At 43.9% G+C, this 25,287-nt stretch overlaps 1 protein-coding gene across 22 annotated transcripts in view; it reads right to left on the bottom strand.

Moving 5' to 3' along the window:
• The window catches only part of LPP (LIM domain containing preferred translocation partner in lipoma), a 369,106-nt gene that overhangs the window by 79,232 nt on the left and 264,587 nt on the right, over positions 1–25,287 (bottom strand). For all 22 annotated transcript variants that reach the window (XM_026070809.1, XM_026070806.1, XM_026070811.1 and 19 more), the window contains one exon: positions 6,746–6,869. In XM_026070809.1, the coding sequence (XP_025926594.1) occupies positions 6,746–6,869 (124 nt within the window). The remainder of the gene's footprint in view (positions 1–6,745; positions 6,870–25,287) is intronic.

Below are 25,287 nucleotides of genomic sequence, written 5' to 3'. Positions count from 1 at the left end.
AAAACACCAAGAAAGTCATATTGCCTGCTACCTGCTTCAGCTGACATTTTATCACCTACAGTAATAATTCCAGAGTTGGAACTTAGGTGGTAATTTTGTTTTTGATGTAAGATTTAGATCACGTCTGTGAAACAGTGGTAGTCTCTGAAGAAGGTGACTGCGCTTCAGAAAAACTCATGATGCAAAGTCTCATGCTGCCTTATGTGGATAAGAAGAGAAAAAAGGGAACATGCGAGTCTCCTGCCTCCTGGCACATCTGGGCAGCAGGCGGTCAAGGTTACAGGACCGTGCCCCTCCCTAACTCCTGAAGGCTGCTTCTGCTGGATCTTCATTAGATGTACACTCAATATTTCATAAGGCTAAGATCCCAGGCAAAAAAGACCTAGGTACTTGGCTTCCCAAAACATTTTTCCTACAGCTACTGCACACTAGGGTGTGCATCACATCAACAGCAGGAAGAATCAAACTTTTGCACCCATTTAGACAGTCTTTCAAATGCTGAAATACAGCTGAAATCAGCTCAAAGCCTCTTAGTCCACAGTCTTTGTCTCTCCTTTCTCTTGCCTTTGTCATGGCTGGAGATCAATGCATGCAGACATGGTATCTTTTGCTCTCCAGCCACTCATTGGTCTTCTCTTTTTCATATCCCACTTGGAGCTGTGGGCCAAAATCAACTCTTGTAGGTTGCGCTGAGCCTGTCCTTACAAATTTGCTCTCCGAACCCTACCCGCATGTCCTGTGCAGGGATGCTGGCAGTCACAGGACTCCCTGAAAGCAAGACAGAAGGGGGTGGTGCRCACTGACAGAAGTGAGACTGCAGAAAGAGGCTCTGAAAGCCATTCACCAGGGTAATTGGAGCCCCTGGGGAACGGAGGGAGGGTGCCTCCCCTTGCGGCAGCCCACAAAAGGGCAGCTGGATGCTGACGACACCGCGCCATGACCTCCYCAGCGCAGGCTGCTCCCGGCCGCTGGAGCCCACACATAAACCCCAGAGCGTGGCTCCGGAGTGAAAAATAATAATAAAAACTGCAGTTGATAAAAGGGTCTCCTTTATACGTCTGCTCTTCCTACTTCCGTGAGTGGTTACATAATAGAAAATGATTGTCGGCTCATCAGTTGTTGTAAACCTAACCTACTGTTTTCTGATCCAGATGTTGTTCAGATGAGAATGTATGCTATCTTGCACCAGAAACCCCCATCTTTAAACAAAAGGCATGACACATCACATTACATGGCAAAACTACAATGTAATTATGTTTTTTTTTAATAATAAGCCACATCTTTTAGTAATAATGTTTTCAGAAGAGACTGGGGAATACATGCAAAATATGCCAACTTTTATTTTCTTTTTTTTGTGGTAATTCAGATGAAACTAAAAGGCTACCTAAGTAGATAAAAAGGAGATGTTTACAGACATGCCTGATGAAGACTGAAATGCAACACAGAACATATTTAATTTAGAGATGCTAGACCTATTCAGTCCACGGAGCCATTTCAATGGACACAAAAATACCATGAACTGAAAGAACTTCAACTGCTCAGCCTAGGGAGTCTCCTCATCTCCAGCATCTGTGAAGCTAACACGTTTGTTCCCATATCTTATCTGGATTTCTACATGCTAAGCCATGTCCTGCTTCTCAAGTAGCGAAGTTAGGGGATGCCTTCAACACTGTTTGACACCAGGTCTCTGTTCCTACTGAAGCATTTTTAGCTGGTGGATGGAAGCCAAAAGGAGACACAAAGCCAGTGAGTGGAAAGGCTGTCATAGCCTTGACAGATCCAATACCAGTGCCACTTATCATTCTTTACTCTTAACTTTGACGCAGCATCTCAAAGCACCGTTGGAGAYGAAACCTGCTCTGTGGGAGGCACTCATATGACTACTATAAATCAGCTCCTGTCCGAAGAACTATGCAGATTAAATGCACAGCAAATAGAGTGAAGGGGGAAAAAATTGAGTCTGGAGAGGCAAAACGATCTGCCAAAGGTCTTGCAGAAGAATGAGAAGCAGGAAAAGAACCCAAGCATCCTGCTTGCTGGCCTCGCTCCTCTCCCTGTTCTGCACCACCTCTCCCATTGTCAAAGTCTGGGCATATGATCACATCTGGTAAATACGCACAAGAAAACCTACAGCTCCCGAAGTGTCAGCTCTGAGACAAATCAAGGTCATTTAATGACCAAACTGAGACGTTTCAATGGGAGCATCTCAGGACATGTCTTTTCCTGGTATGCACCCCTTCAGGACACTGGAACTATGAGAGGAGACTGCTGTGGTATCAGATACATAAAACTGGTGGCCCCTTTGGTAGTTCTGAGCGCTTACAGTAAAATGCCAGCAAAAGTTTCTTCCCACCAGTCAGGGAAACTCCTCTGCTGTGGGGAGTGACTCAGCTGGGACATAGTCCAGAAGGCAAGAGGAGATGAGGGGCCCTGATGGCTCTTTTCCAATCTTCATTGGCACTGACTGCCTGGTGATCGAGGCTGATAAGCTGCCAGAAGACATTTCTTTCTATGAGACTTGAAACAGTTGTGATCTTTGCATTTTTTAATGTAAAATCAGGRGCTTTAATGCCCCATGTTGACCAACAAAGAATTTTGATAGTTTCATCCTAATCTGTTGTCAATCTCCATTTCTCCTCCCCCATCCCCACCCAATTCCACTCTACAAAGTATTCTTTTTTCTTGAACAAATCAAACATGCCTATCTGTGATAGCATATTTCAGCCCAGTGGAGGGCTGTGACAGAGAGAAAGCATCCCTACTGCACAGTGCTTAACATGTTTGGGAATTCTTCCGATTAAAAAGGGACTTGATTAAAGACAACCAACTATTACAGATCAGCAACTGAATCAGCAGTAAGGAAGGAAGAGTATCCTAACCTTGGGAGACTTCAATTTGCTGATCTGCCAGGGACTTCCTGGGAGATGGGGGCAAGTCACTCCATAACCTAGAGGGGGGCTGTGAGAAGAGACGCACCAAGGATTGGAGCACTTAGATGTAGTGCGGCGATATGGCACAGGTAAGTTGGGCAGCATACCCAGCATGCTTGTTTAACTCCTAACAATTCACAAAGACTTTTTTTTTTAATTATTATTCTCAGTGATGACATTTCCATGCTTAAACACTGCCGTGCCAATGGCAGCTAGAGGACTTCTCAGAGACTRCATTTTGCTGCTGTGGTGGGCCCAGGCAACCAACGGCCACAAACTGTGATCTTGCTGCTCCGAAGTGGGTCTCCAGCACATTCCTTCTGCCTTCTCACCAAGCACCCCGCCTCCGCAGGAATGCAACACGAGCCAGGTCGGACCACCAAGTCTGTGTGCTTGGGTGATTTCCTTCTAGAGTGATAACTGCCTAGCACAACTCCCTTGTGTCTAAAAACACCTTCAGTAACTTCCACCCAAGAAAGCTGCAGAGACATGTCCTGGGGAACACAGGCCCGCTGGAACTGCAAGCTGCCCTGCTCCTGAACGCAGCTCTGCCAGCCTCCTGGCAGCACCAGCCAGCATTACCAGAGCTAGGAGTGACAAATCTTTAGTAACCCCTACTCCTCCTCCCTCCCCAGGATGCTCCATGCTGCCCATGCTGACTCCAGAGGCAAGATAGCTTGATCAAAACCAGAAATAYAGAAAGTAAGATTGCAGAATGAAGATGATTACAGAAAAGATCCAGAGCGCTGATGGGCCAAGTAAAATGACCTTTCTTCAGCCTGACAGTTCAAATGTAATTATTCCAACAAATTATTTTCATGACTTAATATAACGCCTTGCAGCTTTCTAGCAAGGTTAATTAGATTCCTCAATTCAAAACCTATCTGCTCTTAACCAACTTTTAATATGCTGAAATTCAGTTTTCCAAATTCAAACTAATAAAAGTGATTAGCTGACAGCTATCTGGTATGCTACAATTACCATGGCATTTAGACCTCAGGCAAAAGATATTTAATGCAAATCAGAGTCAACGTCTCTGCCCATTTGTCCTTTTTCTGATTATTTGATCAATGTGGCATATGAATCTTGTACGATCCATGCTACCATGCTAAACAAATAAAGAATAAAGGCAGAGAGATTGGTTCAGACAGTTAACCAAAGCTGAAACTCTTTTTTGTCCCTCCCACACTCAATTTCTTCCTTCCACATGAACATAATGTTACTGAAAGGCACTAGGCTGACAGCTGAAGCAGATGAATATTTACCTCTGACATAGCCAGAATTAGTACAAAACTCCCTGCCTGCACTACCATATCAAAAGACCTCATCCACTGTGATCCCAAAGGCCTCTTTCCTGCAAGAGACGCTCAGACTGGAACAAAGCTCAGAGGATGACAGCAATCCACCTCTGCTGGTTTTGTTTTGTGTTCTTCTTGGTAGGTTTGTAATTAGCTGTGGGTGTGTCTCCCAAATTGCTGCATGGAGCACAACATGCTTAGAGAACTGAGGAGTTCAGCCCAACATGTTGTCCTTCTGCACGTCCAGAAAGCCAAGCTTGGAGTCTTTGTTTCAGATGATCCTCAGTGGCACAGACTCAGTGCAATTAGAAGATCACTCAGAGCCCAGATTGTAATTAAACACCACCTGCCCGAGCTAGGACTGGGGTTGTTGTTTGGTTTTAGTCTTCCAGCTTGCATCATGATCACACAATCTTTGATCATGCTACTGTTCATAACAACAACACTAGCAAAATTTCTGAATGCTCTGGAGCTTGCTTTCCATTTCCTTGTTTCCTATTGAATTAAGAGCTAGTGGCATGGCATTAGTCTGACCTCCCATCTGATAATCAAATTGATGACCCAATGTTGAGAGACTTTATATCCCAATCCCTTGAGCTACGCATTCCTTTTGCATGAAAAAGATTTGATGTATCACACTCCCAAACAGAGCAGAGCCATCTTAGTGCTACAGTATTAGCATGCAAAACCCCAGCATTTCAGCTTCATAAATACAAGTGCTAAACAAAACTAAAGCTCCACTTCAGGAAGCAATTTCTGAGCTGTGAGGAAAATTAATCACTAGAACAGCTTATCAGGGTAGGTGGTTGACTCACCATTGCTTGAAGTCTTTAAGATAAGATTAGATTTTTTTTTTTTTTAAAGTCATGATTCAATCAAGTTCCTGGGAGAAACTGAGAGTAGGACATTGAACTGAATAATAGCAAGGTCCTCTCTGACCTTGGATCCTGTGAATCTCCACATTCTCTGTTCACCTGCCTTCCTTCTTGGGCTACGGGGAGAATGGGTTGGGCTTCYGTCCCTCAACCTGCTGATGCCACTTACGGCTTTGCATTAAGAAAATGACTGTAATCAAATCTCATGCTTCAGGGTTTCAGCCATTTGCCTGAAGGGAACAGTAAAAAGGTTTTTCCTCTTGCCCGTGCCTGCTAATAGCTAAATACATGTTATGTTTGTTTGGTTGTTGCTTCCCTTTTAAAACATCACAGAGTATGCACAAATGGATATGGGGCAGAGATGAAGTCAAACACAGGTCTACAGTAGCACAGAAAATGCTCTCCGATTATCCTCTCTTCAGTTAGTCATTTTGGCTCACACCTTGGAGCTGTGCTAATCACCGGCTTTGACAATTATCAGGGTTTGTAGAGAAGACATTCCAGCTGTGAGGGGGAAGATGAGAGGCAGAGGGTACTGATGGGAAGTGAGGCTGATGTCCACCCCATCTTGCAGGGCAACGTTTGATGAGAAGATCTCAGCCTTCTCATTTAATCAAATCCTTCTCACTGCAAGGTCTTTGTTCATTAGTGACACTTTGGTCTCACCTGACTTTTGATTGAACAAAATCACTGAAGTCTCTTTAAGCCAGAAGTGCTTGGTCCAACTAAAATCTACAGCCATAGACCTAGGGGGCAATCTAAATGAAAATTTTAAGAAGCGGTGATAAAAAGGAAGGCAAAGAAGACAAAATGAATGGCCTCCCCCAGTCTTAAACTCTACAAACTACAGCGATTTGTTTCCTAACAACTCTATCACCCAAGCCTGTAAGAAACTAAACAGACAGGGGAAACGCATCAAATATGCCCAAGTCTCTTGACTTCAATGCAGAGTTCAGAATCCATATCACCTTTTTTTATATGAGGTAAGATATATATTTTATACCTATAGATACCTGAGATAACACATTTATATACCATTTAAAAAGGAAATTACCTGCTAATCTTTTCTAGGCAAGAAAGATGACACAGATATAACGAGCCAATCGGTCCAGATTCATCTTTCCCATATCTATTGGACCCAGTTCTGGGCTAACTGGTGTCCATGTAAAATCAACCTGACTGACTCAAAATGGATTTCCTTTTGATCTGTGCCAGTATACAAGAAATCAGAACCTGTGCCTCAGGAGCAGAATGCATTTACACTGCCAGGATTACTTCAGGTGCAATGCAAATGGGCTGGGCAGACAGGCAAGATAGCGTACCATACCTGAGTTCAGCCTGGTAGCGAAGAAGCTGAGGACAGATGGTGTCAAGATGAACCAGACACTGAAAAATTTAACTTTGTAACCAGAAAGACTGTTTACGGTCTTTACATACAGCAAGTGAGCATGAGATTTATGTTGAAATTACAGAGAAATTCCTATGGATGATTACACTTCCAGCCCAAGCATAGAAAGCAAATCCATCAATATGAACGTCACTACATTAACAGTACAGCTGTCAGGCCTCCCCGTTACAGAACCTAGGAAATACGGAAAGGGGCTACGGACAGATTGATTCAACAAGACATGGCAGAGCTCACCAAAGTAGTCATCAGAGGGAGGATTCTCCATGTCATACAGCATTTTCTTGGTCAGATGTTCCAGCTCATCCTCAGGCCTGAAGGCAGGAGTGCTTGATGCAGGCCCAGAGCTTGGATACCCGCTCTGAAAAAAAAAAAGGACAAACAGTCTGTGATGTGGTATAAAAGCATTCCCCCACACTAAGATGGTCTACTGGCTGTTCAGTGTTAAACTTCATTCTTTGTCCTATTTTTGCTTTTTTCAATACCCGAGGGATTCACGCAAGTAAACATCCCACTTAATGTAATGAAAACGGACTCCTAAAAACATCCAGTGAAGTGCTATATATCCTCTTAGAACGAGAAGTGTTCTGTGCCTCATAATTAGGTGTCTACTGGGTAGCACATAATAATAAATAAAGGAGAAAACTATTCCAAGGATAACTCGATACAAACATTTTCCAACACTGAAAAAGGCTTTGGAAGCCTTTCAGTTTGGATTTGGCAAAAGCTTCCACCATTTAACAACACAACAGAAAAGACGCTAAAGCAGCCATTCCTACACTGCCATAGTATATGGACACAGACAGATAATCCCTAACTGCTAGTTATGTTCTTTGCTTGTTTGTTTTGACACAAATCCTGCTATTAACGTTAGTGAGAGCAGGAGCTGGTCCACAGATTTTTAGTACTATGAATACAAACATTTTAATACATGCTTAGAAACCGAGACCTCTTGGCCTTCATGTGCTAAGAGCTGGCATAAAATATTTGTAGTCCATCTCGGTGAGTCGTCTCCCTGGAAAACAGCAGAAGTAYGGGCATATTTTGAGAAGCACAGAAACATTCTGGTGCCTAAGAGTTTCTTAGAAAAAGCTAAGTTTGGTGCGTGCAATGAGGAACTCGGTCATTTCAGGATTAAAAGATGCTGACGACAGCTTTCCTTGTGTGCACTGCTTTCCTGAAAGACTTGCATGCGAAAATTAACTTATTTATGAAATACAGTATTTCAGTAAAGCAAGTGATTTAATTGATTAATTCTTGCTTTCATCAAGGACTGGACCTTAGATCCCAGTCCTTTTGAGTGTTAGTCTAGAGGCAAGTATTTTTCCATGTATCATACCCATTTGAATGGGAAGAAAATGCAGAATCACTGTAGAAACAAAACACTGGTCACCTATAGCTCACACAGACTACATACACCTGACATGATAAATCTTTATTGAGCCACTCATTTTCAACAGAGAACAGCAGCTTCACAGCGTTGCAAGAGAATTAACTAAATGCTTTCGTGCTTTTGTTTTTCTTTCGGGCAAGAAGGAGCTTTCAAATGAGATATCAATCAATGTAGACGAGTGCTCAAGACTGTGCTTAGCAATACTTCAATCATCCACTCTAAGCAACCAAACTCCTGCATTTTCCTGACCCTGTCATACTCATTTTTCTAGAGCCCACGCTAGGCTGTACACCATTACCCCCCTCCCTTGTCGCCTTGACCTATCTCACGTGCTGTGCCCATGGGAGCACAGCAGCATGAATGCATGCCTTGGCAACGCTGGATTTACTGCGCACGTGCAAGGCACAGTTGTGCCTGCTGTCTGCCCTCCACGTCCTCTCTAGAGCAGTAGCAGCCGTGCACAAGGGAAATGGATGCCAGGGTCCCCCAGAAGGAAGGGCACCTGGAATAAGCCACAGGCTGGATGAACTTCCCTGGAGGGCTGTGCCTGGTCTATTTGCCATATGTTCAGTGAGAACAGAGGTTGGACCTACCATACATTCAGGTTTTACCAGAGATATTTTCTTTTTCAGCTGAGGGTTTACATCTGAGCAATATCCAAAGATTTTGGGCATTTGTCTGGGATTTCAGGATGCCTAGCAATTGCTCTGAGCAAGCTGCTGAAYATCTGGAAATCCTGAACATCCATTCACAGCTCAATAAACTCTATTGTACAAATGCAACTATGCTGATGTGTTTGGGCCACCACCAACTTATTTTTTCATATGCGAGATAGGCCTGTACAGTGCACAGGATTTGCATTTGCTCTCTAAGTCAGGTAAGTGCCACCCCAAYGGCATGTATCATTCTGGATGAGGTAAGGACACCCATGTGACTGGGAGTTTCAGAACCAGGTACTTGACCCAGCACACCCAGAAGCCCTTGGCCAGTTTTTGATGGCTATTTTTAGAAGCCCAGCAGACAACTGTTTCATTAAAAATAATAAATAACATAACCCTAAAAAAAGGCTTATTAATAGGCCAATTAAAGCTGCCAAATGTAAAGCATTTAATCTTGGAAGAACCATATTTTTTTCCTTTGCTCTCTTGTTCCTAAGAGCTGATCATGAATCTCGCCTGAACATATATTTTAACACAGCAAGTGCAGCCAAGGATTTATTAGTTTGAGAAATTAATCAAGCAACTGAGCCTCTTAAAATATTATTCCATCTCTTGTGCCTGTTCTGGCTTCCATGCAGAAAGGATTGACCATTGACACACGACAACTGAGACACCTTCCCTAGACTTTTCATGGACTTTTACCCTCAGGCCTTATAATGTGAATGGACACAAAGAAGACGGCATGAGGAGCTGCCTATTCCCCGAAAAGGGAAGCAAGAGGCATAGAGGTAAAGTGATTTGCCCATGATCACACATGGGATCTGAGGCGAAGACAAAATCCGTGCCCAAACTTCGTTAGTCTTTGTCCAGCGCCCTAACCACAACCCATCCTTCCTCTTTCTGCGGTAAAGCACCACTGAAAACCCAGCCGCCAGCCCCGCATCACCCCCCGGTGCTGGCCGGCCTCCGAGCCAAGCACGTGGCATTTCCAGGGTGCAGCATGGTCCCCACCAGCCCTGCCTCCCACTGCCCTGGTGTGGCCCGCCGGGTTTTGGCAGGGCACTCTGCTCCCAGCCACACTGGTGGGAAGCCCTCTGTCTCTCCTTCGCACCAGCTTCCCACATCCACGGACCCAGGAGCTGGTTGTGCCTGCTTAGTTCAGGGTGCCATTTGAAACCAAAGACCGAAATCTGCAGATTTGAAGTCCTCCTTGACTTTCTCTGTTTTTGGAGGCCACGCTTGGAGGCCTCAGACACACAAATAAATAGGCTGTGCTCATACTTTTTAGCTACACTGCACATTTCTAAACTAGGCAGATTTCTTACCCAGTACCCAATGTCAGCAAAAATAACAAATACCAACCATAACGTTATGAGACATTTTAACTTATTTTGAGTAAAATGCTGTGCCTTTTTGACCAACATTTAAGCAGTGCTAGGCACATCTTCTTCCTTCTCACACAGCACATGCTGACTACGTGCCTCCAGGAAAACACATTTCATGCATATGAACATGCTGTTGAGTTTGTTGGGACATGCACGCACAAAAACATAGAGAGAAAAGTGTATCCTTAGTCTGCTCTAAAATGCTTGTTTCAGCAAAGCAATTTCCTTCCTTCTCCTTTGTTAGGTCAGGGTAAAAATATAACTCTAGCTTTCCTTACAAAACAGGGTTTTGTTGTTGTTTTTTAGACTTCCTCTATTCTCTCCTGATCTGTACATTGATCAAAGCTGTCTAGAAATCCAATTTACTGTCTAATCTACCATAGTTATCTTCATGTGTTCTCCTCTTTCCTCCACAATGCCTCGATGCACACACAAATACATACTGCCTGAGCTACAGACAGCCCAGATTTGTGGTCTACGCAGAACTGCAATACAGGCCTCCCAAGCCTTTCACCATCATTCTGTCTGGCCAATCCCAGCAACACCAAAGATGATGAACCGCCCAGTGAAATCAGAAAAGAGCCTTGGCCTGCAAAGAGCCAGCAGGGAGGACCGTGCTTTGGTAGCAGGAGCACCTGAGTTCAATCCTCGCTACCTCTGCCAACTACTAAGCCACCTTACGGAGCACCATGACAACCACAGTCACACTTGCGAATGCATTCACGAACACCGTATCGACTGCTTAGTTAATGGGATGCCTAGGAAAATGCCATCATTCCAAGGGTTAAACCCCACAGTAGAAAATATCTTCATGCTACGAACAAAAGGAAGTGAGTTCATCGTTTGTGCCGCTCTCAAGAGCGCTGCATCTTCCTCATTAAAGTTCAGTTCCTAAAAAGCCAGGTCAAAAGAAGCAGTCGCGTGGAATCACTGCATGATTATTTTGGTACACTAAGTTGACACTTGTTTCAGCACTTCTTTGGCATATATTTTGTACTCCAGACCTCACCGGTAACCAATTTAACAGCTGCCCAGAAAGAGGGAGCTCTGGAGTTAGCAAAGTGCATTCTCCAACATGAACCTTCTGTGTCCACACTCACATTTTTACCCAAATGGGTAAAAAACACTGTGCAAAATCAGCAAAGAAATCTAAAGACGATGCTGTGATGAATGCACCATCATTCAGAGTACACTGTATGTGGTCATTTTTCCTGTCCATTTGCAAATGATGCACAAGAGGTTTCTTCTCTCTGAGAGAAAATAACTTCAATTATGTGTTCCCAATTACAGAAACGTGGAAATTATCTTCTTTTCAGAAGGTAGAATTAGCCCAATTTGGAATTGAAAGGCAGCCAGAAACATCTCTCACTGATACTTACTTTCCCTTTCATTTTTTTCTCCTTGTTCATCTGCAAAAAGTTAGCACTTCCCTTTCACTTCACTCACCAAAACTGATCATCAGTTAAATAAACAGTTAACTAACATCTCAGCACATTTTTACTCAATGGCCTGACAAAGACCATGCTTTTTCATTTAAGTTATTGACTGTCCAAAACAATCGCAAACTTTCAGACCAGAGAATTCAGCATGGTGCCACATCGCTCATGAGTCAAGCTCCTAAAGAAATATCAAGATTGCCTGCAGCTGCAATTCAGTCTATAATTAAGGCCAACTGATTCTTCTTACAGAGAAGGTGCACTGGAGAAAAATATTTCAATTCTTGATTTATTTTCCCACTGAAAAGTTACATCTGCCTGAGTGCATACAGATTCCTGAAAAGACGATTCTGCCTAAAGTCCCTGAGCCATAAGCATTCCTGGGCTTATTCCTGGTAGGAGAATAATCCATCAAGTTCCTTTGAAGAAGCTGCCCTGCAGGAGATGATAGCCACTGACAGGCCACGATCTCCTGCCCATGTGGGCAGACTGAAATTGCAAGTTTTCAGGGCAGGCATAACTGAGCTCTCCTCCCAGATGAGCTGCAGGTTACCTACTGCCTACCTGCTTCCCAGGGCATCCAGCACCAACTGCTTTGCAGGAGCAAACCAGAAATGCGGAAGCAGGTGGTCCTGGCGGCAGAACCTTCATTTGTTAAATGCTGGCATGCTTTGAAATAGGACAGTTTTGTAACTGCTCCAAAGCTCTAGAAGATATTTTTCTTTATTTTTAAACTTCATTCTTGTAACTCTATCCTTGCCTGGTTAGCCATACTCATCCCCAGTGCTATTCGAATCCTGTGAAGCTCTTGGTTTCAACAGTCTCTTGTGGCAATGAGTTCCACAGATTTTATGTGTTAATAACATTAATAGAAAAAGCTTTTTGTCAGTTTTGACATTTCAGCCTGCAATTTTTGCTAAATGCCTCTTTCTTAACATGCTGAAATAGGGATGCAGACAGGTGGAAGGGGAGGTATCTTGTCTGATGGTTTCAAAAGCAGGACAATACATCTAGAAGGCAAAAAAAAGTTAAGTGAATCATTAAATAGCTGATTGGTTCCCAGAACTTCTGAAAATTAGGCTGCTCATACAGATGCCTATTTTGGCACTCTGGAGCCCAACTTTTAGCTCATAGTGATGAAAACAAAAACTTGGTCTCTGTGCATTGATACTGAATTCAACAGGATCACCATACATGCACCTTAATTACTCTGTAAAATGGGTTTAACAGTATTTCCCCGTTAATTTATCAGTGCATGCAAAGCCCTCCAAGCTTCTGTGATGCAAGTGACTACACAGAGACAGTGTGTTTCATTAATCATCAAGTACAGTAATAAATGAGCATGACTGTTTTGTCCTTGGATTGTTTATATTCTATTATATGCAAACAGACTAAGTAGGTTTTCTTGCTATTCTTCATGTTCTCACTAATGTTTTGAATCTGGAAGGGCTTGTTGTTTTTGCTGGGTGTTATAAAAGTTAGATAATCTCTAAATGCCACTACCTGGTGCTTGCTTCTGCACCGAGCACGACTGTATTAAACAATAGCTTCCACTTCTGTGGATAGTCATTTTTCCGCTGGACACTGTGGTATGTTTATAATATTCAAATTAACAGAAGAACAAGTAGACTTTTGCAAAACAATATTGGCCATTTCTAATTAGAAAAAGCAAAACAAACAAATCTCCAAGTAATACATTTTTGACATGCTATTTCAGGAAACAGCAGATTTAAACTACAGTTCAAACAAGATTCTCTATAAAATGCTACATATTGATGTCCCATTGCTGCTTATATGTATATACAGAAGCAAGTGCAACGGTGCCTGATCTTGCTTAGGGCCTTTTAGCACTATCATTACACAAATATGTTTTACTTGTCGAGGCTTATCTCATATGAAAAGGAGGGGGGGTCGTTTTGTTTTGTGTTTTCCTATTAACCCCATTTATTGCGGTAATAGATACTTCAGATATTTTTTTTAAAAAAGCTAGGACTGCCTGGAATACAATGTACAAGCTGATGATACTACTGACAGGGGGAATGGGGCAGCATCTTTATATGAATATATGGATAGGGAGAATGCATCATTTTAGCCCTATGTTTTTGGCTGGAGGAGCTTGTTCTGCTTCATAAAATTACATCGGGGGGCCCACATTTACTTTCCTATTTGTTTCAAGATTGAAGGCTTTATTCTATTCTCATTCTAACTGCTTGCCTTGCCACCACTCTCTGGGCTCCGAGTCAAGCGCTCTCTCATTCCCATGTATCATCACCAGCAGTAAAGACCATATAGCCTGCTTATCAACTCGCCTTGCCTTATGTCATAATAATGCAGGCTTCCAGGGGCTGCCTTCAAAGTGTTAATTAATTAAGCATTATATTTACTGCTATCAGCAAGTCAAAATCTGCATTTCAGAGTAGATACCATAAACATTCGTAGGAGATGATGTTCTCAAAGTCTTAGTCCCAAGCTGCATAAGGAAGTGCTATAGATGGGTTTGAATACTCTTCTTGTCATCTTGGCTATACGTCTTGGGTACATAGCACTGCCTAGAGCTTTTTGCCAAGGGAGATGATGATCCTCAAGATTTATACAGAGCACGTTTGTGTAAATCCAAGGTAACACTACTGAAAGAAGCAGGGCTGCTAGGGAATCTGGTTACAGCGAGTGCACTCCGAGCGAGGCTCATGGTCTTCCCTCCAGTCAAACTGCACCCCCATCTTAATAGGACAAGCACRGGGCTTACCTGCGAAAAACTGGAATGCTCAAAAATTCATTAGGATGAAAAGAGATGTGTTTCCTCACACAGTATGCAGTTAGCCTGTGGGATTCATTGCCACAACAGACCATTGAAAGAGAGTACTCTCTACTCAAAACCTACCCTTCCAGAAAGAGCCCTAAAACACAAGGAAATAATAGAGCTTTGTTCTTTTTTAAGTTTTTCATTTGCAAAGCACTCACAAAGCCAGAGCTCAGCCGTTTTTTACAGACGACAAAAACTGACACCACAAAATGGGCTTAGTGGCTAGGGCTGAAGCACCCACACCTTTGGTCCAGCGCTTTCTCTGGTGGACCACAGTAACAAGGGACCTCACCGCCACTCACCATATGGTGACAGAGGGTTGACAGGGTATGAGCACCATCTGCCCTGTGGTTCAGGTTCGTCGCCTATTCAAAAAATAGGCTGTCCCAGCTGCAGTGCCTTATCAGGTAACAAAAACAGAAGTGTTGGGGCATCACTTGTGTTTTAAAAGAAAAATAAATCTCACAATTTTAATGATACTAATTTTGCATGTGAAACTTGCATTCATACTGTATTAACAGTTTAAATATAGCTTTCTTGCCAGATGCCTGAATATGCTAGAAAAGATACTTAAAGTATGCAAATTGGGTTTCTGTTTTAATACACAAAGAAACTTAAAATCACATCACTTTCCATCAACAAGACAGGTTTCAATCTAAGCTTTTTTCATGTGAAAACTATAACAGCAAACAAATGGTTAACCAAATGTGTTTAACCCACTATCTGTAGTCTCATTTTTAGTCAGCTACGACATGGGCCACTACACTTCCCAGGACACTAGTGACTTAAATGAAGACTACATATTTTGCTTAACATTAAAAAATTATATATATACATTACTGTAAAAAAGCAGCTTCTCAGTTTGGAGAGGGCAAAAGGTTTAGCATCCACAGGATTGGAGGGCAGGATTCCTGAGTTTTATCCTCAGCAATATTCTAAACCAGTCTGATCCTGCACCCTGCTGTTTTAAATGGTGTTCATAATGCTTGGCTGTCTCAAGAGAGTTTGAGGGTCTCAGTGAACTCATGATTACAAAATGCTTTGAGATCCTTGAATGAAAGATGCTGAATGAGTACAAATTATGACTATTATTAATTATCTTCAGTCGCCAAGTTGTGCCTTTTTCAAATCACACGTGTCTATGTTTTGTCTTTTAAGATTACAAGGTCTTCAAAACAATCACTGGTCTCCCAACATGCCCTTCAGCTGCTCAGGAGGTGTCTTGCTTTATAAATAAAAATGGTAAGAATAATATTAGCTAAAACAATAGTGTGGCAAACGCAAATTCTATTCCTGCTGGATTCTACTTCTTTGTTTTATCAGGGTAGGCAGACTTCTCCATTTTACTCATGTTCTGATCCCAGAATCATTTATTCTCTTTTCCTCATGTGTGGTTGCTTTCTCGCTAAAAACTTTGCTGTTTTTCTTTCAGGTTTGTATAGGCCACATTTCTTGAAGTGGTTTCTGTAGGGTCCCAACCCCTTTTAACAAAATGAGTACAAGTTCCTTTGGAAAGTAGATGGGGAGCTCTGAACACGTTGCAGAGTATAAGCACTGAATATGATCCTCTGTTTGACTTTCAAGACTCTCTCAGGTGACTGAGTCAAGGGAAAGAAGGCAGAAATTTAACAGACAGTCCAGACGTCTGGATTCTGCCCAGACCATCTAATTACGCTTACCCCTTAGCTGAGCCGTGCTTTAAAGATGACAAAAAATATTCAAAATGACACCTTTTCTAGTGATACAAGAGAAAAGAGAATTTGCAAATAATAATGAGAAGATTGCTATTCTTCAGAGTCGAAGGGAGAGCTCATTTGCTTGCACCTCCAGATCTTGTGGCGAAAGATCATAGAGAAGAGTATTAAAAGGGTACTGATACAGCTCAAGACAATATGTAAAACAGTAAAGATCAGAATTCATTCTCTAATTTCTGTCTCAGTTAGAACATTTTTGTATTTTATACCGTCTATGCGGATGGTTTTGTTGCTGAATTGCTTTATACCTTTAAGAGGCTGAAGCTTTATTGCATTTAAAACAATTTTCCTCACGAAGAACCCTCTGCAGGTATCGTTAGGTTGCCTGAATCCCAGTTCAGCCATCTAACATCGTGTCAAGTACCATTTGCAAAGATGCATTATTTAATTCATGAAGAGCAATTGCCCTGGCAGCTCACACTAGTTCACAGGTACCACCTCTACCAGCAGGCCCTGGCCTCTCTGTATCTCAAGCCCAAGCCGGGACAATGGGTTCTTAACAAAATTATCAGACTGGAGTTGATCATAATGACTGGTGATTAAAAACTTTTAAAAGATCCCTCTCACCTTCTGTGAAACAGAGGTGCCCACCACAAGCGGTCAGTTTGCTTGCAGACCTAATGCTTCTTGCCCACGTTAGAGTTGGGGAAAGTGTTTGCCAGCAAGCTCGCAGTGCAGCCCGCATCCACAAGGCATTAGCTGTCCTTCCCACTTCCAGGTGCTACTGTGAAGCTGAGTAGTGTCAGGCAGAGGATATGACAGCAGTCACATTGGTGGTAAGGAAAGAGGTGGTGAAATTAAACATTCCCATCAGGAACAAAGGAGTAATACAACACAAGAAAAGAAGCAGGACAGAGTGAAGGGCTGCAGCCCCCAGTGAACATCGTCTTGGTAGCCTGAGCAGCACTTGCTCTAGAAGAGACTTACACAGGTTTCACTATCAATTACCCCAGCATAATCAGAAATAATATTTTCAGAACACAGCTGTGCCAAGTTCTATACTGCACTTAGGGAAAAAGGCCAGGGCAAATGCCTGTCATGTAGATTATCATTTATTTCACCCAATGTACTTATGAAAATGATCTTTCATTTGGCTCACAGCAATAGAAATTTCTCAATAAAGTCATAATTCTTCCGTAATACAGTCCAGAGCAGTTAAGTATTACTCAGATAAAAGCTTCAAGGCTTCCCTGAAACACTGTCCCTGCTCAGGAGCTTCTCATAGTCAGCAGGAGGTGAGAAACAAGAAAAGGGCAGCAAGACATGAGGAATGACTTTCCATCATGGGAGGGAGCCACACATCCCACCTGGTGGTCAAATCATGGCCGAGAGGCAAAGAAGCAGGGGGTTATCAGCCACTGAAAAACGTTGCAGGAAGTCTCACCACGGATATACAATGTTCAAGAGGTCTCAACCTTCTCCGTGCAACCTGCAGGCACCAGAGTGAAGACCTGAGGTTGCTGTGCTACTCATGGTTGTCAGGTAATCCTGCTTGCAGAGGGAAGGAGGTGGCACTTGGAGGAGGAGAGCCACAGGAGCACAGAGGTCAAGGTCAGAGCTGGAATGAGGGCTCTGACAACATGGAGAAAGAGAGTAAATTAACTTTTTCCAACACAAAAAGCATAAATAAAAAAGCAGAAATACAAAGTTGAGAGAGAAGTGGCTGGAGAAAGAAGAAGAGAGAAAGACAGTCAGAAGGCAGTGTGCAGTCAGGGATTTGAGACAGACCTCAGCATCAGAGGAAAAGATATGATGAGGCACAGAGCAAGGCATAAGAAAGTGCAACCTGGCTAGGAGTGTCCAGAGCTGGCAAGACCCCATGAAGAGATAGCTATGTGCACCCAGTGCATGAAGGACACAGCCAATAGCTTAGGGAATTAATGTGCAAAGAAGCAGGATTAAATGGTGGTATGGACTAACAGCATCCTCAGAACAGGAAGAAAGGAAGCAAGCAAGAGCAAATGAGAGGTTTCAGCATCAGCTGATTTCACTGAAACAGCTCCCTGTACGAGAACTATCCAATGCTAACCAAAAAAACACTAGTCTCAGACTGCGGTGTTGGTCACAGGCCTCTGGACGTGTGCCTGTGTGTGTGTGTTTGTTGGGGTATCAGGGTGGACGGGGACTCAGAGGAGAACACTATACCCTCAGTCTCACTCAATCCCTGCACTGAAGGGCTATGTGGCATTTCAATAGCAAGTAGTTCTCATGTTTCCCCTTCTGCACCCAGTACATGATCCCACATCCATGATGGGGACACTTTTCAGCCAAATGGAGAATTGCTTTGTGGTCACAGTGCTCCGAATGCTAAGTGCATAGGTGCTTTTGCTGTGGTGTCTGTTTTGTATATTGCAGAAATAACTACAGCCTCCAAGCCAGATCATGTTAGGAATAAAGAACAGGATAGGAAATTCCTTGCTCAGCACCAGAGCCAGAATGAAATGCAGGATTCCTGGGATCCTGAGCCATTCTCTTTCACTCCCTGGTTCCCTGCTTTGCCCTTGGCCTCTTAAAAAGCCCCAAGATCTTGGCAGCCAGAGCAGGCTGTGCAATAAATCTGAATCCCCCCAGCTGCAGCCTCTAAGACTGCCACCAGCCTGAGGGTGCAGCCACTGCACTGACATATAGACCTAATGATCTGCACCATGCTTGAAGAAACCTGCCCTCCTCAGAAGGCCACGCTCGAGCTGTATTTCTGTGCTCTCTTTAGTGCGAGGCTGGGACTGAGTCTGAGGAGGTCAGGAAGAGCCTGATGACTCAATAAATAAGAGGCACTTGGGAGAGTTAGCAGAACTGACAGCTCAACAAGATCCATGTTTAGCTGTCAAAATATTCCTCCATGTACGGAGATGCAGCTAAGAAGGCTGTCCACAAACCTTCTGGGCTAGAGGCGAACTTATCTCACTAATTGGTCAAGCAGCAGTTCACACAGAATGGGGTGAACTAAAAGAGGCAGTGGCATGTGCAATTATTGCTGAGGAGGCCGATGGCTGAGGCAGGACACAATGTGGCATCTGGACCGCTTTGATATATTAAAAAGATCACTTTGTCCATGAGGAGTTTTCATGTCCTGTTCAACCACAACAACAGCAGCCCCCTTCTGTTTTTTAATGATTAAGCAGCTTGCAGGTTGACTGAGCAAAGGCTAAAGGGGAAAAACAAAAAGATATATATAATTCTGCTTGTAGTATTTACTTAAAAAGGATGGGCCAGACTTTCAGACGGTGCAAATCAGAGTCGCTCCAGGGAACTCGCTGATTTACACAGCAGCGGAGGATCTAGCTCAGCGTGCCAAAGTGAGCAATGTACTCAGGTGTACATCGGCTGTTCAAGAGGCACTATTTGAGTCAACAAGGTTGTCCAAGCCTAGCCCAGCCTAACTGCAGCCAACTGAGCCCTCAGCTGCATTCGTCTTTCACAGGAACATATGACACAGGGGGGACACAGGCTCCCAGCCTGTCAGACCAAGAGCAAGCATTGCAGATGAAGACCCACTCTCTCTGTGGATATGTGTGACTGAAACCTGCTTCCTTGCAGGTGACACTCTTGGGCTTACTTCATTAAAGTCCCTGTTCCCAGTGGTGGGGCCCTCTTCTCTCTACCTCTCTCAGTCTGGCTTTCTTTTACTCCTGCTACATCTCTCAGCTCAGGCTGACCTGTTCTTCAGTGCTTCCCCTCTCCATGCTCCTTTTCAGGAGCCTGCTCCCCCTTGGAGCCTATCTCCAAGCAAGCTTGCCTCCTCCACTGCCCTCTCACGTACCCTTGCTTCCAAGGGCTAAGCAAATTTCAAAAGCAAGCCAAGAAAGAAGTTGTGAATGTCAAACTCTTTGCAGCCTCCTCCTTTTCCCTCTCCCCCAAGACTATATAATCTGTTTTCCACGTTCTCTTGCTGTCCCACTTGCCCTCTGTATTTTCTCTACAGTATTAAATAGGGGACTCAGCCCTACTCCTTGTGTAGCACACACGTCTGAAAACTACCCATGCATCTGAGAGTGTTTGCAACATGGAGGAAATGAAACAGTGAGGACAGCAAAGTGCTGGAAGAGATTGCTTGGGGAGAGGCTGTGATTTCTGTCACTGAGGCTTTTCAGAGCAGGAACAAACAAGTATTTGTGAAGAACGGCTTAGACAGAGTTGATCCTGTCTCTGAGCAGCAGACAGATCTTCAAGTCTGTTCCAGCCTTATCGTTTATGCCTTTGTGACTGTGACAGTGGTTGTGCCATACTTTGCAACAGAGACAAGCAGAGCCAGCTGAAGGCCCTATGGATCATCTTTAGGGCTGAAGCTGTTTTCAGGAAAGGAAGCTCATGTGCAGTTTGAAGTTACTTTATGGCTTTGTTCTAATCCCTAAATCAAAGAAACTTTGGTCAGAAATGGTATGACAAAGAAGGAGGGTCCTAAATAGGCACAGTGAGTGCCCTTCTTTTACCATCTCCAGATGTTTTATCTCCAGCTTAGACTGCCGGTGCATTCACTAGCTGATGTGAGGTAACTCATACTCATGGTGCCCACTGTGCAGGCTGTAAATGTTTTTGTTAGAGAAATGGAGGGCTTGTTTTGTCCAGGTTCCTGGGAATGCCCACCTGGCACTTGGTGCTAAATCCCCATTAAAATCTCACAGAAGCTGGACAGGATGCAGTGAGTCTGTCCAGGAGCAGTGAAACAGCAGGAGAGGAAGCATTTGGAAAGTCAGCATAGCTGCCCCAGACAAGATGGCAAAATGCTCAGCATGTCTGTTGTACAAAGAGCCATGTGTGCCTGCAGTGGATGGAAAGAAATGAAGTTACTCCATAAACACCCATACAAGCCCATCCCTGCAATAACACCTTATGGGGGAAAAAAATGTCAGGGGAGCTATCTAATCTACTCATTTCAAAGTCTTTAAGTCACAAGATGGTATTTACTAGCCAGCACCAGACAACATTCAAGCAGGAGCAGAAAGTCACTTTCCTAGCCCTCCCTGTGAATTGTTCCCATCTGTGCAAGAGAGCAATCCAAAGCCCTTATGCCCATGACAGCACTGCAATCACACGCTTCATTTTTTAAACCCAAAATAGCGCAAGCCAGACCACTGAGAGGCTAGTACATCACATGCAGCTGCACTGATAAAAAAGACACATTCCAAATGCCTCTCTCCAGTGCGGCGGGTTGCTAGGGAACATATCGAAGCCACAACACAGGCAGATTTCGCTACCGCTTGCTGGCTCTTTCCCCTCTTCCCACCTCGCTCTCGCTGCGCCACTTTCTTCGCCCTGCGAGTGCAGCTCTTCCTGTCTGGAGTGTGCAAAAACAAGTCTGCCTGCAACAATGGGGCACGATCGCTTGGCGTGGGTTCCCGACGAGAGAAAGCGCTCTAGCCTTCGATTTTCAAAGGCAGCTAACTGACGCGCTGAGAAGAAACAGTCTCGCCGTTTTCTCTAAGTCTGCATGTTACTTTGTTCAACCTGCGCTACGATTAAGAGTGGGCGGCAAGCCCAGGTGGTGCAACCAGCCAGCAGGTTGACTTCACGGGAGCTGTGCCAGCTTGCACCCGCTATGTCCCAGTGCCCTGAATGTCACGCCGTGCCCTCTGGTCCCCTCGTCTTGGGTTCCTCTTTCACCCAAACGCGTGGCTCTTCTGGAGGGTACTGCAGGAGCCAGCACAGCTCTGCGAGGTGTTCCCAAAGCTCCGTCGGGCACATAAGGGAAGGGCTGCTGGAGAACGAGATGGAAGGAAAGGAAAACCTCCACTTTCCAGAAAAAGTACTGGAGCTAGGAGAGACCAAACAGTGATCACGGTGGAAAGGAAAAGCTTTTCAGTATTAATCAATGTTTAAACAATTTGACTGAACAATTAGGAAATGCAGTGCTCCTTACTGAGGCATTAGAGATTTATATTTAGATATGTGTGTGTGGGTGCGGGGGGGATTCTGGGTTATTTTTAGCTAACAGTTGATGTTAGGCTGGCAGTGGCTGCTCTTGGATCGATGAGGCTGTCCCATGATGGCAGCTGGGGGAGCGATGGTGATCCCAAGCCAGATCTTGTTCACCTGTGGGATGCTACCGACTGCTGGAGCAGCTCACCACAGGAGGAGGCACAGGGAGAGCAAAGTGGTGGCTGTTTCTCCAGACTTTCACTCCCCCACCAAGGCTGTGGACCTGGTCAAACTCCCTTCAGGGCCAACAGCGACTCAGTTAAACTCTTAAAGCAGCAGACAGGAGACACCCAGCAAGTCTGGCAAAGTATAACTCCAAGAAATAGCAAGAGAGAACAGATTTGGAAGTGACTTTGAAAGATCGCTTAATCAACCTCCTTGTCCCAAGGAGAAAAACATAGTATTTGTTTGAGGACCCTAATTCCTTAATTGAGGACCTTAATACCTTAATTCTAGGGGCTGAGGAAGAAGCATTTCATTTTCACAGTAATAGGACAGCACAAATTTTGGGTCTCCACAGAACTGATACTCACAACACCCTCTGGACAAGGGGAAACTCATGAAATCTCCCCAGCAGATCAGATCTGTGGTTTCCACCCACTACAGTGTCCTGTCTCCAAGGGGGACCATCACCAGGTATTGAAGCGGTAGAAAATACAAGAAGCACAAAATAATAAAATATTAAATAGTGTGTCAAAAGACTAATTCCTCCTTGACTCCAGGTTATTTGTAATTAGACTGTGCTTTGAGATAGGAGGATTTATGTTTCTTCTCAAAAAAAAAAGAGAATCTCATGCAGCGTGACAGCACGCATTCTTATTTCATGACAACCGAGGCAAGGACGGTCAAGGTCTCTTCCTGAACTTTGCTCGGTGGCACAGCAGCAGCATGCCAATATGTAAATATCCTCTACATATTTTTGTTCTGTATCACGTGCTATGCTCCAGATCACACAAACAAGGATGATTCTTGTTTCATGAGGGAATATAAAGTTGAACGCAAGTGTGCTGACTCCTGTAGATAATTTGCCCTACATCACTGGGTCATTCTCTGATGACTCTGTGGCACGACCTTAACAACAAGGTAAGAGTGCCAGCATCTCCTATAGCAATGGCGGGAACAACACCAGCCCACCTTCATTTCCCCTTTAATCGACATTTCAGAAATGATATTCATCTGCAGAGACATGGTAGGTTGATACACGCCAGACCCAATTTATTCCTCAGTTCAAGCCATATGGTTCTAATAAGAGTGGCTAATAAAGGAAGAGTATGTTTTCACCTGTAATTTTTCAAATCCCATCAAAACGTGGTGCAACACAGAACACTGCAGACTGCAGCATAGCTCTAGCCCATGTGCTCAGCCACATTTTGCACTGCTCTGCACTTCCTTTGCTAATGGCCCTTAATTAATATGCACAACCAAATCAGCATCAAGGGCAAAGAAAAAATGGTGCTGCTCTAATGTGTTTGCAGAAATAGCACCTTCAATTAAAACAAACAAACAAACTAAGCAACTGCAAGTTTATTAAAAGTGGGTTTTGGGATCAGAGCCCTGTAACAAGCTTTGGAAATGACCAGCAACATAAGACATCAAGTTATCTAATGGGTTTTTGGCAATCATTTTACTTCAGAAATAAATTTTCCGCTAGCATGGAGGCAAATGCTCAAGGCCAACCTTGACATCTTAGTCTTGGCATGTCTCAGTAACCTCTGGAGTTAAAATCATCCATTGGGCACTTCCAGGAAAGACAGCCAGTAGATTTCTCACAGAGGGAAATCAGCAAGAAGCTGCCATAGCTAACTCAATAAAGCTTAATGGAAAGGAAGCAAGGGGAACGGCTGGTACTAACACCCTGATCTAGAGCTAGGGGATTTCCACCTAATTTATTGTGGAAAAAAATATTATTCACCAAGTCATCCACAGAGTACATACTAAAACACTACGCTCAGTATAACAGTCTGGCATCATCTGACTCCAAATGAAAGCATAAGAGGATATATTTATACTGCACACGACTCCAGCCTCCAAGAATGCACCTCAAGGCAGTAGTACTATGATCTTTTACTGAGTGGTGCCCTTAGTCTGCCACAAATGCTGTGCTAATCTGACACAAAAGCATAGGTGCGTGCAGCCAGGCTAGCTGGCTGAGCTGGGGAATGGGGGCTGGTTAGCAACCCAGCGAGCTTTGCAGAGACCACCACCAGGGTGTTCACGGTCTTCCAGTCCCCTCCGCAGACTCCCTGAGCAAGCCTGAGGGGCCAGGCAAAATCTCCCAGATGCCTTTTTACTCGGGGAAGAAAAAATGAACAAGCTAGAGAGGCTGAGCTGACAGCCTCACAGCTACCTGTGGCAGAAGGGTGCCCTTGGAGGTCCCAGCAATATGCACAAGGCCAGTGAGGATGCAGAGGTTTCACGGTTCACCTTTGGACTAGGCTAAAGACATGTTCTCTGAACCAGACAAATCCAACAGTGCAGAGAGACTCACTCCCAGGGACTGAGGTGAGACACAAAGCCACTTCAAAAGAATGCTTTTTAAGTGAAAGGCAACACATCAGACCTACACTCCTATGGACAAAGAGGGGTTAGTCCAGGAGAACTCCAAGACACAAGTCTCCATTGAGGTCCATGTCATGAGTCTGACTGTATTGTACAAACCCACATGAAGAGACAGTCCTGGTCTCTAAGGGCTGCAGAATAAATAGGATCAGACTCAAATCTCTTATCTGATGCATATTCAATTGTCCAGAATGCCTCAAACTTCAGTGAAGCACCTACAAATTAATTCCCTCCTTACTGCCATGCTTATTTTTCAGTTCTATAGGAGCTGAAATCCATTATTTTTCACCTTATGGGACTGGAGACCAAAACATGCTGGAAAGGAAAAAAATAAGGTGTACATCTGCCTTCTCAAGTCCTTGAACTGGAGGATGTCTCCAGCTGATAACTGTTTCCATCTACAACAGGGACATTTTGCCCACAAAGTGAATCCCAGAAACCTATATTCCTCTCTCAGGGGCTGTAGTCCCTGATACACACGATCCCTACTGAAACACATCCAACTGGGGATGCTTCTTGTTAACATCACAGAAAGAATCATCATTAAATAGCCAAGCCCTCTGGACAAAAAACACATTTCCATGTTCCTAACAATGTGAGCAGTTCACTTCAAACTACACATTTTTACTTAAAGGTAAAAAGATCTTTTTTCTTTTATCAGGAGCTTTAGGATTTTTAGATCAGATTCTCGCCAACACCTGCACTCTCTGCTACGTGAGTACTAGTGCTGGCGTGCTAGTACTAGCTCTAGTACTAGAACTAGCTGACGCACAGTTTACGGCTGCCTCCACTTTGCATCCCATGCACTTTCCTAAAGCTAGCTGCTGTGTTTTCAGCGACCTGAGAAGAAATACTTGTTCTCTTCGTAATTAGA

The sequence above is a fragment of the Apteryx rowi genome, unplaced genomic scaffold, assembly GCF_003343035.1.
Source record: "Apteryx rowi isolate R43461 unplaced genomic scaffold, aptRow1 scaffold_32, whole genome shotgun sequence".
Taxonomy (NCBI): domain Eukaryota; kingdom Metazoa; phylum Chordata; class Aves; order Apterygiformes; family Apterygidae; genus Apteryx; species Apteryx rowi.
Note: the sequence above shows the minus strand (reverse complement) of the source record. Positions and strands in the feature narration are given on the sequence as shown.